Source organism: Chionomys nivalis, chromosome 7, assembly GCF_950005125.1.
Source record: "Chionomys nivalis chromosome 7, mChiNiv1.1, whole genome shotgun sequence".
Taxonomy (NCBI): Eukaryota; Metazoa; Chordata; class Mammalia; order Rodentia; family Cricetidae; genus Chionomys; species Chionomys nivalis.
Window position 1 is genome coordinate 83,404,099 of NC_080092.1, and position 15,703 is coordinate 83,419,801.

Genomic DNA, 15,703 nt, shown 5'->3' on the forward strand with positions numbered 1-15,703 from the left:
GCCTTCTGTGCCAAGAGAATAATAATGATGCCTTTCTATGTGGCCTGAATGCAATCTAATCCCTGCACAAATCCCAAGTGGACCTTGTCCTCAATCCACCCGTGAAGAGGGAACATGGCATGAGCTTGACCTTTCAGCTCTTCTCATTACTCTGAACAGAATGTTATCCTTTGCTCTTTGCAAAACTCCCTTGCTCTTCCCTAAATTACTAAAATAAAATCAGCATTCAAAAAAAATGTTCTATGGCTTATCAGCTTGTTGGTCAGATGCTGATGTGAAATAACAAGTTACGTAGGATCTGGGTTCGACTCCCGAGAAGTGCTGGGGTCCTGGAATAGAAATAAACTGTCAGTCAACTCAAGTGGGGCCAACATCTCTTTGGGAGGAGGGGGCCCCAGATACTCAGTGCTCCCTTTGTCTGTCTCGGGTGCTCGAGTATGTGGGGATTTAGGTGGATGATCAGAGGGGTGCCAAGACCAGAGTTTGGTTAGCACCCAGGGCTCTGATGTCAACTGGCATGGGTTCCTAGTGAACTCTGGAATGGGAAAAGCCAGGACCAGTTGCCACATGAAGAAAAGCCTTAGTGTGATGGAGGTGGGTCTTGTATTAATCTGTTGCTTTCATTGGTTAATTAATAAAGAAACTGCCTAGGCCCATTTGATAGGCCAACCCTTAGGTGGGTGGAGTAAACAGAACAGAATGCTGGGAGAAAGAAGCCGAGTCAGTGAGTCGCCATGATTCTCCCACTCCAGACAGATGCAGGTTAAGATCTTTCCTGGTAAGCCAGCTCGTGGTACTACACAGAATATTAGAATTGGGTTAGATCAATATGTAAGAGCTAGCCAATAAGAGGCTGGAGCTAATGGGCCAGGCCCCGCTGCTCCTAATACTACATTAGTGCACCAAAGTGCAGTAAAGACATGACATAAAAGTAGAAACAAACAAACAAAAAAGTAAAGACAAAGTGTAGTAGGGACTAGATCCACAATGCTGCCCACACTGGTGGGAAACTAAATGAAAACTCAGAACCTGGGCAAGGAGGCCTGTCCCGCCCTTTATGTATGACAGCTGACCTTTGTTACAAAACCATTACTAGGCAGGGTCCCAGTTGGATTCTGCTTTCTCTCATGTCTGTGATCTTTTCCCCTTTTGGACTCTCAAGTTTGTTGGATGTGGGCCCATATTTCGATTTGGCACAGAAGCCATTAGCCCGGTCTGAGCTGGTCACATAGCTCTGCAGACAAGCTGTCTCTCTGCCTTAACAAAAGCCAGGATATGTTGCTCCGAGCTTTCTTTTGTTAGAATGTAGAGTACCTGAGAAGAGATGTTGACCGAAGCTGATGACTTAATAGTTTAGAGGTTTGGTGCTTCCCTTCCTTTGTAATTTGGAGGATGTCTTATAGAGATGCTAATTCATGGCCTACCTGACCGCTAGATGTGGACATGACTTAAGCCAAGGCACCTGGTTGCCTAGGAGACAGCCTAATGTGTTTTCCCCCACTCAATTCAGGGGGGTTATAAGATGTTTGGAGAATAAAGAGTGGTTCTGGCTTTCTCCACGATGACGGTGTAAGCTGTGTCAGTTTTATTCCTCGCGACTCCGTTCCTGCCGGGTTAGGGGATCTGTGTTGGGCCCACATGGGCTCCGACAGTTGTAGAAAACTCCAAAAGCCAAATTCAAAAGTTATCTTGGATTATTTATATCTTGTTTCTTGCTTCTGTAGCTTCTTCCTAATATCCAGAGTAGACTGATCGATGAAATAAGCATCAAATGATGTCTGCTGTTAGAACTTTAAAAATAATCTTTAATTATAATGAAGTCATACATTTTATTACTACTGTATGGTCATGTGGTACATGCCTCAACATGCATGCAGAAGTCAAAGGACAGCATATGGAGTTAGTTCTCTCCTTCCACCTTCAAGAGGCTTCCAGGGATGGAACTCTGGTCACCTGGCTTGCATCATGAGGCGGCAAGTACCTTTATCCACTACGCATCTGTAGAACATAAATATAAACTTAGTAATACAATACCATCTTTCCTCAAGTTTTACCTCTCATAGACCTTTTTAACTTAGACCTTCTATAATGTGCTTAACCTTTCCATGTCCTCAATTTTGATGTACATTTTGGAACACTGCTTACTTTAGGACAAAACTACCACCTACAATTCTTTCGCATCTGTGTAGCTGGAACGGCGGGCTGCTTCCAGCCACCCGGCTAGCTTTACCCAAAATAACAACATACAAATTGTATTCTTTTAAACACTGCCTGGCCCGTTATCTGTAGCCTCTTATAGGCTAACTCTCACATCTTGCTTAACCCATTTCTAATAATCTGTGTAGCACCACAAGGTGCTGGCTTACCAGGAAGGATTCTAGCCTACATCTGTCTCAGTTCCGAGAGTCATCCCTCCGTGATCCCGAAAGCGAGTGCTCTCTGTGATAATCAACTCCTAATATCAACTAGGCCTGACTTATGCTATTATCACGCAATGATTGTCAGCTGCTTGCATATGCGTGGACCTATGGGCAGTGCCCACCTGGCAATCTGGGGTTGGCAGCCCAGGCCTACTTAAGGGCTGGGAGAGGATGCCCAGAGAGAGAGAGAGAGAGAGAGAGAGAGAGAGATGAGAGAGAGAGAGAGAGAAAGAGAAAGAGAAAGAGAAGGAGAAAGATTGATGTGAATAAAGGTCCTGAATAAACTGCAGCAGGAAGAGCTCCGGTGTTGCGTCCTTCTTGCTGGCCGAGAGGTGGACGCAACAGGTGGTGGCCCGTACGGGGACAAGTGGTGGCCTCGTATGGGGAACCCTCAAATCTCTCTCCATGGAGCCCAGAACTTGCTGCAGTCGGGGAGTGCACCGGTAAATCCTCAGGTAAGAGGACAAAAGTGGGTTTTCTGCTCTCACCAGTTGAAAAAGGGAGAGCAGGATAAAAGTAGAGCCTCGACAGGAGCAGATGGGTTACGAATCTAGCAATTGTTCAGATGGGAGCTTTATCTTCACACCAAATTTTTTTTTGGCTCTCAATGAGCTGCTTCGTTCTAAAAATTTATGTTAATCCTGACTTCCTTCACGAGAAAACAGGATAAACAAACAAGGTTGTCCCTGGCCTGAGGGGACGCATGTATTGGGAGGAAATTAATGCTTTGGAAAGGAGGCTCTGTTTTTGTTTCCACAGACGATGAGAGCCCAAGGATTTATTCAATATTCACGTGGTTGGAATTACCCAGACCTCTTGAGTTAGCAGTGGAGTGTGAGCAGCTGCGGCTCCAAGGCCAAGGAGCTCCAGGCAGCTAGCGCACTGAGGGGCTGCAAGCATGCAAACACCTGGGACCTGCCTCAGGGCACAGAAGAGCAGCACAACCGCCGCGATAAGGGTGGAGTTCTGCTCCACCCTTCAGTGGTTGCCGAGCAGCAAGCCTGCTTTCCTGAGTTCTGCTCCACTCCATGCACCAGTTTGGACCCAGAACAACTGCAGCTGGGGCTAGGAGGCAGCTGGAGCAGAGCTTTGCTAGGTGGCTGTGATGGAAGGCACATTGCCTCAGCCCAGTCGGTGCCTAGCCTGGCGGATGCCACAGCAGCTCCAGGAGCATCAGCAAATACAACTACAAGTGCTGGAGCTAAGACAAACTGGAGCAGGAGCGCCAAAGAGCGAAAAGCTGCTCTGAGCAGGAGCCCTTCAGGAGTTCCTGATGGCAGGAGAGTGGTTTCTGGTGGGTTTGGGGGGACATGGCTATCTCTATATAATCTGGCCCTGAACAGCATTTGGAGGTCCCAGCCGAGATATCGGGAACTAGGGAATGCTGAGAGGTCGCCTTCAGAAGGTGAGGGTGGGTTGTGGTATAAAAACTTTACCCATGCAGCTAATTTGTCTAAAGAATTGTCTAGATATCTTTTAGGTAATTGGTCTGGTGAATTCGAACAACTGGAAAAGCTGAGAGTGGCGATTGCGACTGCAAATTCCACATGCATGGATACCAGCCTGGCAGAAGGACTATCCTCCTGGATCATCATAGCCATGGATCATCTGAAGGAGTGTGCGGGAATAGGAGCCCTAACAGACTTAATGGTGCTTGCCTCCCTGGTATGCCTATGGTGTATTTGTCACATAAGGGTTTCACAGCATCGCAATGCAGTTATGATCATTAAGGCCTTCACGGCCATTGAAGCAGGACAGTCCCCTCAAGCTTGGTTATCTATATTTGAGCACAGGATGTGAGGCTTGTGCACTGCACTTGAGGTCAGAGAGGTCGACCTCAGGAAGAGCAGGTCTGATTGCGTGTGGGTTGGTGTCTAACTCCCACCTCTGTAAAAAGACACCAGACAGGTGTAGTGTTCTCTGGGTGGATGACACCTGGACAGACACTAGTACATGTTCCATTTTTAACAGAGATCAGACCTCTACTCTTGCCTGTTGCTTTGCAAAACAAAGAGGGAACTGTAGAGAGCCTCCTGGAGTCACACCTGATGGCTACGTGTAGAGAGCTGCGTGGAGTCGCACCTAATGGTGCTGGCTTCCGCCCTCCGTGATCCCAAAAGCGAGTGCTCTCTGTGATAATCAACTCCTAATATCAACTAGGCCTGACTTATGCTATTATCACGCAATGATTGTCAGCTGCTTGCATATGCGTGGACCTATGGGCAGTGCCCACCTGGCAATCTGGGGTTGGTGGCCCAGGCCTACTTAAGGGCTGGGAGATGTTTGCCCAGAGAGAGAGAGAGCGAGAGAGCGAGAGAGCGAGAGAGCGAGAGAGCGAGAGAGCGAGAGAGAGAGAGAGAGAGAGAGAGAGCGCGAGAGAGCGCGAGAGCGAGCTGTGAATAAAGTCCTGAAATAAACTGCTTAGCAAGAAGAGCTCTGGTGTTGCGTCTTCCTTGCTGGCCGAGGGGAACCGCTACAGGCATTCTATTCTGTTTACTCCGCCTACCTAATTTTCTGTCCTATTAAAGGGCCAAGGCAGTTTCTTTCTTTCTTTCTTTTTTTTTTTTTTTGGTTTTTCGAGACAGGGTTTCTCTGTGGTTTTGGAGCCTGTCCTGGAACTAGCTCTTGTAGACCAGGCTGGTGTGGAACTCACAGAGATCCGCCTGCCTCTGCCTCCCGAGTGCTGGGATTAAAGGCGTGCGCCACCACCACCCGGCCAAAATTCATTCTTGAGCTGTGTTTGGTAACTCATGTATATAATCTGGCAATTGGAAGGTTAAGATAGGACTGCCATGAGCTTGGTATCAACTTCGGCCACAAAGTGAGCAGGCTATTTTGGGCTATACAGTGATATTCTGACTCAAAGAACCAAGGTCTCAGGATGTACTTCTGTGGTTGAACCCTTTGTTTAGCTTGTACTAGGTGCTGGGTTTGATCTACATGGAACAACAAAACAATATTTCTTTTTTAAAAAAAAAACCCTAAAAACATTCTTCCAGGTGAGTAGCTTTCTCATTTATAAAAGATCATACTGAATCCAATATGTTACATGCTTTATTGTAGTACATTTTATTATATTCTGTGTTTTAAGTCTGCTTCCATGTCTTAAATTTAGAAACGCAGTAGAAGTTAGGTGTGGTAGCAAACACATTGAAACGCAGCACTGGGAGGCAGAGGCAGGTGGATCTCTGAGTTTCGGGCCAATTTGGTTTGCATGAGAATTCTGGGAATCCAGGGCTACACAGTGAGACCCTGTCTCAAAAACAAAACAAAACAAACTAGTACATATAAAAATACAGTGGGAGCCGGGCGGTGGTGGCGCAGGCCTTTAATGCCAGTACTTGGGAGGCAGAGGCAGGCAGATCTCTGAGTTCGAGACCAGCCTGGTCCACAAGAGCTAGTTCCAGGACAGGCTCCAAAACCACAGAGAAACCCTGTCTCGAAAAACCAAAAAAAAAAAAAAAAAAAAAAATACAGTGGGAATCATTGTCTTGGCTGGACTAGAGTTATGCGGACAATACAATATCTGAAGTAGGAGGCCCTGGTCTTTCTGCTTAAGTGACTGAAAGGGTACGCAGGACCCATGTTCCAGCACCGTCCTCACCTGACTTTGTTCCAGACCCTTCTGTTCGCCTTGGGTTTCTGTGCTCTCATTGACGATGTTGTCAGTTTTCCACTGGTCCATATCCCATTCGGCCCTGGACAACTTGAATTCTTGTTGCTCACTGAGACGCTTCATCAGGAGGCCGGTTCTGAAGATGAGTTTGGCACAGAACAGTTGTACACGGGGATCAGAGCAATCCATCTTCAAAGTCCTGATAACGTGAGAAATAAGCTTTCTCATGTTGTTGTTGGGGATGCGGGGCCGCAACTGCTGGTTTAGCTGAGATTCAAAGCGTTCACCTGGTGACATCAGTAATGGGTAAGCAAATTCTTTGAAATGGTCATGAGAGTCAGACCCCAAGATAAAGTCTAACCGTGGCTCGCTTGTTTGCTGAGCAGTTGTAATTAAATCAGATGTAGGCCCATTAGACTCTACAGTAGGATTCTCAGGGGGAATATTTTCTAATGCAGCTTCTTTAGGCCCAGTGAGGGCTGGTTTGAGGATGTTTTCTTCAGTATCATCTATTGCTGCCTGATTTTCTTCAAGAAGTTTTTCTGTAGGAGGTTCTGAGGCAGCATCTAATTGTGCAAAAGGCTTTTCTGCATAACTCAGGTCTCCTAAAGATGAAAAGACCCCTCCTGCAGGGGAATTTACCAGGCTCCTCACTGCAGAGGATGCTGGACTCTTTGCAATCAACCGGAAATGGTAGTTTTTCTTCCTAAGGTTTCTGTGTCTCTTTTCAGACAGTAAACTAGGGCTAGACCCCTTTGTTCTTTTCACATTGGCGTTTGCACTTTCTAAAATGAAAATGGTGCAAGACAAGTCTTTTCGTCTGTCTATGAACTCAGGCAGCGATTTTGTAGTGGGAGTCTTGTCCACCAGCGACTGTTCTGGGGAAGAAGACACTGCCTCCCCATGTTCCTTTGGGAGCAAGGGCTCTGGGTGGAAGGAATTTCCCACTAACGTCCTGGGCTTCTGAACCAGACTGAGCTGCTGCAACTCCGCTGTGGGTGGGGTCCTGAGCTGCCAGTCTTTGGCGATACTCTCCACAGGTGTCTGGACACTCTGCTTATTCCACAGGCTCTTGTCACTCACTTCCCTGAAGCACCTTTTCTGTCTGCTTCCTGTCCCCTTGAGCACTCTGTTCAGGCTGTGGAGTCTTTTCTCTGCCTTCTCAATCTCTGCGAGACTGTTTTCCTCTGCCTGGGCAGGTGCCCATCTCTTTCCAAATATTAGTCGTTTAAATTTGGGACTCAAGTGGCCAGACTGCTGCATAAGGATGGCAGTTTTCTCTTTCTTTCTAACCTCACCAATCTCTGCATCTAACAAATTCTCTAGAAAATAAAGTTTATTCAGTTTATTTTTGTAAGCCATCTTACTTGCTTTTGGTACAGGGTTAAGAGCAAGCCTCCTTGAATCATTTTGGTAGGATTCCAGTGAACCATCTGCATTTTGTACATTAGAAAACAGCAGTTTTATGAATGGTAACAATGTCGGCACTACATCTTCCAGATTTCCCTCTGAGAAATATGGCAGCATGTAATTCGGGGCACTAATCACATCACTTTCATCGTTAAAGTCGAGCTGCTCGTCCATGAAGCCTGAAGAGCTAAGATCATCTTTTTCTGGATAGCCCGTCTCTGGTTCAATAGTGACCTCAGTGCTGGTGTTCTCCTTCCGGGCCTGCAACACCTTCATGAATGCTCCTTCGGGGTTCCCTATAGATGCTCCAACTGTCAGAGATGGAGAGATTGCTTTGGGTCAGAAAATGCTGGCAGCCCTTTTTCAGTCCACAGTCATTCAACCCAACCAAGTAAATTAGGGGCCAGCAAATACCGGAGGAAGTGAAGAGAAAAATCAATTCAAATTTAAACCTATGAATTGGCAATGACAACCAGAGAGGACAGAACTACCAAACTAGCTGCTTAGAACACACAAGCGTGCACACAGGGCGCTGACGGAGAGTTGCGCACGTTCCTGCCTCAGCAAAAGGGCGTGGTTGGAATCCAGGGTCTCACTAAATTGCCTATATGGCCTTGGATGGCTCCTTTTGCCTCAGCCTCCTAAGTAGGTGGCATTAACACCATGTACCACCACACTCAGTTTAGAAAAACACTTTGAAAATCATTTGCTACCAGACATGGTGGCATACACCTGTGATCCTGGCAAAAAAACTTCCAGACTCAGAGACAGGCATATCTGTATGAGTTCAAGGCCAGCCTGGAGTATCCAGGGAATCTCAGGCCAGTCAAGCCTATATAATAAAATCCTGCCTCAAGAAACAAGCAAACAGTTAATTAAAATCACACAACTGATCTGTGGATAGAAAAAACTTGAGGCTGTGCACAAATACAGAGCTGGCCAATCTAGGCATGTTCCATTAGGAGAGGCTGGCAGCATTTACTGTTTCTAGAACAAGAAGTTTTGGATTCCAAATAAAAGTGCATCATAGTGTTAATAAAAAAAAACTGCAAAAGAAAACCAAACAAAACCATCTACACCTGCCCTATAGGTCAGGGGTGCTTGAGACCATGTACACAAAGCCAGCTTTAGACCACAGTGCAGTATATAAGAGACCAAGGTGCCAAGCACAGTGCACATATAGTTCACATATTACCCCTCCCATTCCAGTCCCTCTCTGCTCTTTTCACGTATGGAACATTTTTTTATATGTATATGCTTCTTTTGCTTTTTTGAGACAGGGTTTTACTGTGTGGTCCTGACTGTTCTGGAACTCATTCTGTAGACCAGGCTGGCCTTGAACACACAGAGATCCACCTGCCTCTGCCTCCCAAGTGCTTGGATTAAAGACGTGCACCCTTGCAGCAGCCACCACCACCTGGCTAATAGGTATGTACTTTTAAAGGATTCATTTTACGTATATGACTGTTTTGCCTGCATTTGCGTGTGTGTACTTCATGTGTGCCTGGCCTGACCTCTGCAGGCCAGGCATAGGATCCCCTGGAACTGGAGTTATGGATGATTGTGAGCCACAGTGTGGATGCTGGGAACTGAACCTTGGTTTTCTGCAAGAGCAGCAAGTACTTTAAACCACTAAACTATCTCTCTAGTTTTGTGTTTGTGTATGTATGCTCATTCATTCATACATACATACGTACATACATACATACGTACGTACGTACATTGTGTCTGTATGTGCATGATGTATATGTGTGATGGTTTGAGTGTGGAGATCAGAGGCAGCCATGTGGAGTTTTTTCTTCTACCTTTATGGGGTTCCAGGGATTGATTGTGATCACCAGATGTGTGTGGCAAGCATCTTGACCCTGAGTTATCTCATTTGCCCACTGAACAGTCATATTTTTAAATAATGCATTAATATCTGAGAGCTCAATTTTCACAAGGGAGAAATTTAGAAGCTAGGGAGTTTTATTACGAATGAAGGAATAGAAATAAACAATTGTTAGTTTAAATTTTAGGAACATCACAGAAGGGGGCATGGTGGTAGAAAGCTTGTAAGAGCCAGAGGACCAGGAAGTCAGATGTGAGATTCTGTTGTCTAGGAGTGACAAGAAAGTTATGTTTATGATACCTCAAAATACGGTTGCCTACACACACCCAGAAAAAGCACAACACTGGTATCCAGGTTAAAGGTCACAAGGTCCCACTCCTCGACAAAGAGTTGCAGACAACTGAGGGCCGCTGAGCAAGGCAGAGTCTATCCCTCCCAGGGATGAGCTTCCTAACTGGCTATCCAATAAAAGTGGTCAGCCATGAATCATATACACACAAGCAACATAAAAAAAACTAAGCAAGTTCTATTATAGATTTATGTGTTTATATATCTGCATATATAGCAATAATAATCAAGAAAAAGTCAATTTGAGAGGGAGGAGGTATGGGAGAGGTTGGAAGGAGGGAAAGGAAGGCACGAAGGGAAGTGATATAATTAATTTTAATTAAAATAAAAAGTAATTTAAAAAGAAATTATCTTTACCAGTTAAAAATTATATGTCAAAATTAAACATCAGGCAAGAGACTCACGACAATGTGTGGTGTTTGTCAGACATCCAGTATGGCAATGCAGTTTGACTGTCTTGCAGACAACCTCAATATCAGTTTTATATTTGCCGAGGCAGCAGGCCATATGTCTAGGTAAGATTCTGTAAATAGAAAAACAGAGAATTGGTTTACTGGAAAAGCCTACTGAGGTACAGAAGAGGCAGGCCAAGGCCACCACAGGGTCACAGAGGACAGAGTTTTTGAGGCATGTACAGTTGGGTGGGGACTCAATGGCAAATTGCTGCTCTCTGATACTGAAAGTAATCATGGAGGAGGACAGAGGTGTTCAACAGAAGAGCAAGTGTCGGGTGTGTGTGTGTGTGTGTGTGTGTGTGTGCGACACTGACGGTAGACGTCTCTCTCCTCAGCTCAAGTCTCACTCTGGGTTGGTCACGCTCAGGAAGAATGGCCTGGGCAAGCCTCCAACCTAGAGATAATTTATTTCTGTTTAAGTGGAAGATACTAGAAGTCACCTTAAACCTAAAACCTCCTCCTTTAAGTTATGTCATGTAGTTCAATGGCATCAAGGATCACAATTGACCAAGCCTCATAATGTGCAGTTGAAAGAATAAAGGCTGGGAATGCAGCTCTTTGGTATGGTACTCCTGTATCAGTGCAAGGTCCTGGGCTTGATTTTAGAATTACACACACACACACACACACACACTCACACACACTCGCCTCACAAACATACCACACGACTATACACACATACCATATGCACACATACACACATACGAAATATGCACACACACACATATACAGCACACAATACACATACACACACACATAGACCACAGTAAGTAAAATGTAATTGTAAAGAGAATCCATGAATTGATAACAGTACTCAAAAACAAAAGCTGGGTAATTCTCCAAAAGAACACCAGTTAATAAATGTGTCAGTTTAGATCACCAAGTAACAATTGCTTCAGACAAGTTTATCATTAGGCACATCCACGTGAAAGATGCTTGGGAGGACAGGTGGTACGGCAGCAGTGAAGGCCCATTGAGGAGGAAGCGTGGTATAGCAGCAGTGAAGGCCCGTTGAGGGGGACGCGTGGTACAGGGAAGGCCCATTGGGGAGGACGCATGGTACAGCCCCAATGCAGGCCCATTGAGGGGGACGCGTGGTACAGCCCCAATGCAGGCCCATTGAGGGGACGCGTGGTACAGCAGCAGTGAAGGCCCATTGAGGGGAACGTATGGTGCAGTGAAGGCCCATTGAGGGGGACGCGTGGTGCAGGGAAGGCCCATTGAGGGGGACGCGTGGTATAGGGAAGGCCCATTGAGGAAAACCTTTCCTTCTGGTCAAGAGGATGGGGCTCAGATCTGGGACATTAGTGACATCATTCCAGTTGGGCAAGTCAGCCACCCCTTGAAGGGAACACTCCACAAGAAGGGAGACCCAACTTAAGCCATGCTAATGAGGTGAGAACGGGTTTTCTCTTAGATGAGACGATCTGTTCTCCTTCCCAGAATTCCTGGCCTCCCTGCGGTTGCTGTGGAGTCGCCACGCCCTCCTGAGTCCTTACTCTGAGAGCTCCTATTTTCACTTTCCTTCTCTTCGATCCCGTTCTAGATGCTGGCCACAGCCTGATGCGCTTTTTCTAGTCCTTTGGGCCTGTTCCCCCCCCCCCCATGATGCTCTCTGCTCCCCTTTAACTACGTAGCTGTTGGAGTGGCGTGGTCTCCCCTTTCCTCCTGTTTGTCTGATACTTCCAGGCAGCAGCTGAGCCCACAGCTTGCTTAGTCTGTTTACTCTAATTGGCTTCGAGGTTCCTTTTGAGTCCATTCCTAACCCTAATTTCCCTGGTAACATGTTTACCTTATAAGTACCTCTCGTCCTCTGCTGGTGAGATACGCTAAAGATCATGCTCAGTGAGAGAAGATGGCCAAAAGGCCACTGTGGGATGTCATTTATGAGATGTTCTGGGGAAAGAAAAGCTATAGGGCTAGAAATAAGATTGGCGCATCACAGGGGCTGGCGGTGGGAAGGGTACAAACATTCAGGAGGGATCCTTAGGAGGGGACAAATGGTCTGTGTCAGTTCTGTAATAGTGGTTAGGGAACTAACTATGAAAGCTTCACTAAACTATGCATTTGAATTAATTGCATGAACATTATATCTCAATACCTCAGACTCAAGAATAAGGCAAATCTCAAAAGAATTTCAAATACAAAAAATTATAAAGAAAGCTAGGGCTGACAAGAAGGCTCAGCAGAAAGTCCCCTGTCATGCAAACAACTTTGATCCCTGGAACCCACAGTGTAAGAAGAGAGTCATCTCAGCCGGGCGGTGGTGGCGCACGCTTTTAATCCCAGCACTCGGGAGGCAGAGGCAGGCGGATCTCTGTGAGTTCTAGACCAGGCTGGTCTACAAGAGCTAGTTCCAGGACAGGCTCCAAAACCACAGAGAAACCCTGTCTCGAAAAACCAAAAAAAAAAAAAAAAAAAAAAAAAAAAAAAAAAAAAAAAAAAAAAGAAGAAGAAGAAGAAGAAGAGAGCCATCTCAGAAAGCTGTCCTCTGACTTCCATACTCACACTCATGCCTGCACACACACACGCACGTACTCACTCATGCACAAACACATCTGCACACGCATATGTCTGCACACACATACACACATGCATGCACACAGACACGCATATCTGCACACACACACATGTCTGCACACACATGCGTTCACACACATACGCATTAACATTTTTAAACCTAAGTAAACTCATCCTAAGAAAGTAAACCTTACAGATGCTCCAGCTCCAGGCTCATCATGAGGATGTTCTCAAGCGCTGCTAGCGGCACATGTGTTTTCCCCAGGTCTCTGAAGGAGAGAGATTTCATGAGGAGCCATTTTCATCACAAGCGGTCACTTATGCTCTGGCTTTCCTATAAAAGTATCTGGTTTAGGAATTTATTGTTGGGCTTGGAGAGATGGTTCAGAGGATCTGAATTCATTCTCCAGCACCCACGTTGGGCAGCTCAGAGTCACATGGAACTCCATTTCCAGAGCCGCTGCCACCCTCTTTTGGCCTCTCCCACACATGTGGTCATATTAGCACACACACACACACATACAGTTAAACATAACTAAATGTAAAATCTATTGCTGTAGAAGATTATTTCATAGAGCTCTTTTCGAAAAAAAGAGCAGGTTTAATATTTGCTTAAATCAATAATCTTGGCATAGAACAGAGTCCGTCTCCATCACTGTCTGACTCCATAGAACAGAGTCCGTCTCCATCACTGTCTGACTCCACAGAACAGAGTCCGTCTCCATCACTGTCTGACTCCACAGAACAGAGTCCGTCTCCATCACTGTCTGACTCCACAGAACAGAGTCCGTCTCCATCACTGTCTGACTCCACAGAACAGAGTCCGTCTCCATCACTGTCTGACTCCACAGAACAGAGTCCGTCTCCATCACTGTCTGACTCCATAGAACAGAGTCCGTCTCCATCACTGTCTGACTCCATAGAACAGAGTCCGTCTCCATCACTGTCTGACTCCATAGAACAGAGTCCGTCTCCATCACTGTCTGACTCCATAGAACAGAGTCCGTCTCCATCACTGTCTGACTCCATAGAACAGAGTCCGTCTCCATCACTGTCTGACTCCATAGAACAGAGTCCGTCTCCATCACTGTCTGACTCCATAGAACAGAGTCTGTCTCCATCACTGTCTGACTCCATAGAACAGAGTCCGTCTCCATCACTGTCTGACTCCATAGAACAGAGTCCGTCTCCATCACTGTCTGACTCCATAGAACAGAGTCCGTCTCCATCACTGTCTGACTCCATAGAACAGAGTCCGTCTCCATCACTGTCTGACTCCATAGAACAGAGTCCGTCTCCATCACTGTCTGACTCTCATTTTCATCTTGCACACACGCTACTGCAGCTGTCACTCAAGTTTCTTTTCACTCAATTTCTAAACACCCAATTCCCATTTATTTAAAGTCCTGTCAGTCAGTATATACATCTATATTAAAAACACAGGAAGCTGGCTATTTTAATTTTTGAGACAGGATCTCTTTGTTAGCCCTGCCTGGCCTGAACTCACTATGTAGACCAGGCTGGCCTCAAATTCTGAGCAACCTGCCAGCTTCTGCCTCCCGAGTTGGATCTAAAGGCACACCACCATACAGAGCTCCCTTCTCACTTCTTTTTTTTAAAACAAAATATTTACTTATTATTTATGTGTATGTGTTCAGGTGCCTGTTGAGGCCAGAAGGACCGAGTTCCAGGTGGTTGTGAGCCACCTGGTGTGTGCTGAGAGCTGAGCCTGGGTCTTCTGTAAGAGTAGTAAGTCCTCTTGACCACTTGGCCATCTCTCCAAACCCCTTTCCTTCTAAAAAAAAACTGATTTTTTTAAAGTGTGTGTGCATGTGCACAGAAGTCAGAGGTGTCAGATTCCCTGGAGCTGGAGTTACAGGCAATTGTGAACATCCCAATGTGGTTGCTGGAAATCAAACATAGCTCCTCTTTGTAAAAGTAGTATACACTGGGGCTCTTAAGCCATTAAGAATTTTGCTCTTCAGGAGGATCGGGGTTCCATTTCCACATCCACATGTGGCTCACAATCGTCTGTAACTCCAGTCATCTGGCGCCCTCTGCTGGCACATGTGGGCACTGCATATACAGGTTGCCTAGACATTCACAAGGAAAAGAGCCACACTTGAAATATTTTTTAATTTAAAAGGTAGGGTGGATCTGGGGGGAGAAAGAAAGTGTGGAGGAAAGACTGGGGAAGAGAGCTGGGGTTGGGATGTAATATATAAGAGAAGAATAAAAAGAAAGAAAAATAGTATACACTTATGACTGCGCTTTCTGAGAAGATATTCCTACATTGTTTACATATACATCTCTATGTTCTTCAACACACTTTCCTCCTCAGCTGAATGTCTTGCCCATTGTATCCTTTCTTTACCTTTTTCATTTGTGTGTGTGTGTACATGTGCCACAATGTGATGGAGGAGGGTTATCTGTCTATGTGTTACTTTCATTGGTTAATAAATAAAGAAAACTGCTTGGCCTGATAGGTCAGAAGATAGGTAGGCGGGGAAGACAGAACAGAATGCTGGAAGGAAGAAGGCAGTGAGTCAGACGCCATAGCTCTCCTCTCTGAGATGGACGCCGGTTAGACTTGTCCCGCTAAGCCACAGTCAAGTGGCAATACACATTAATAGAAATAGGTTGAATCAATATGTAAGAGCTAGCCAATAAGAGATTAGAGCTAATGGGCCAGGCAGTTTTCTTTATTTATTAGCCAATGAAAGTAACACATAGACAGATAACCCTCCTCCATCAACAATGTATTTGTGGAGGTCAGAGAACAAATAACACGAGCTAGTCCTTGAACTCAGGTCCTCAGACTTGCTGGAAACCCTCTATTTGTCAGGCCCTACTCTTATTTCTTTTATTTCATTTTCTTTTAAGACACAGTGTCTCCCAATGTACACACGTGGGTGATCTGTAACTCTCAGAGATCTGCCTGTGTCTGCCTTCCAAGTGTTGGAATTAAAAGCAGTCACTACCTTTCCTGGGTGATGGAGGAAGGTCATCGGCTAATAAAGAAACTGCCTTGGCCCATTTGATTGGCCAGCCTTTAGGTGGGTGGAGTAAACAGAACAGAATGCTGGGAGGAAGAGGAAGTGAG

At 45.7% G+C, this 15,703-nt stretch overlaps 1 protein-coding gene across 1 annotated transcript in view; it reads right to left on the bottom strand.

Moving 5' to 3' along the window:
- The window catches only part of LOC130877080 (leucine-rich repeat-containing protein 37A-like), a 95,932-nt gene that overhangs the window by 47,754 nt on the left and 32,475 nt on the right, over window positions 1-15,703 (bottom strand). The window contains 3 exon segments of the mRNA XM_057773986.1: window positions 6,025-7,751; window positions 10,030-10,148; window positions 12,795-12,869. Coding sequence (XP_057629969.1) covers window positions 6,025-7,751; window positions 10,030-10,148; window positions 12,795-12,869 — 1,921 coding nt within the window.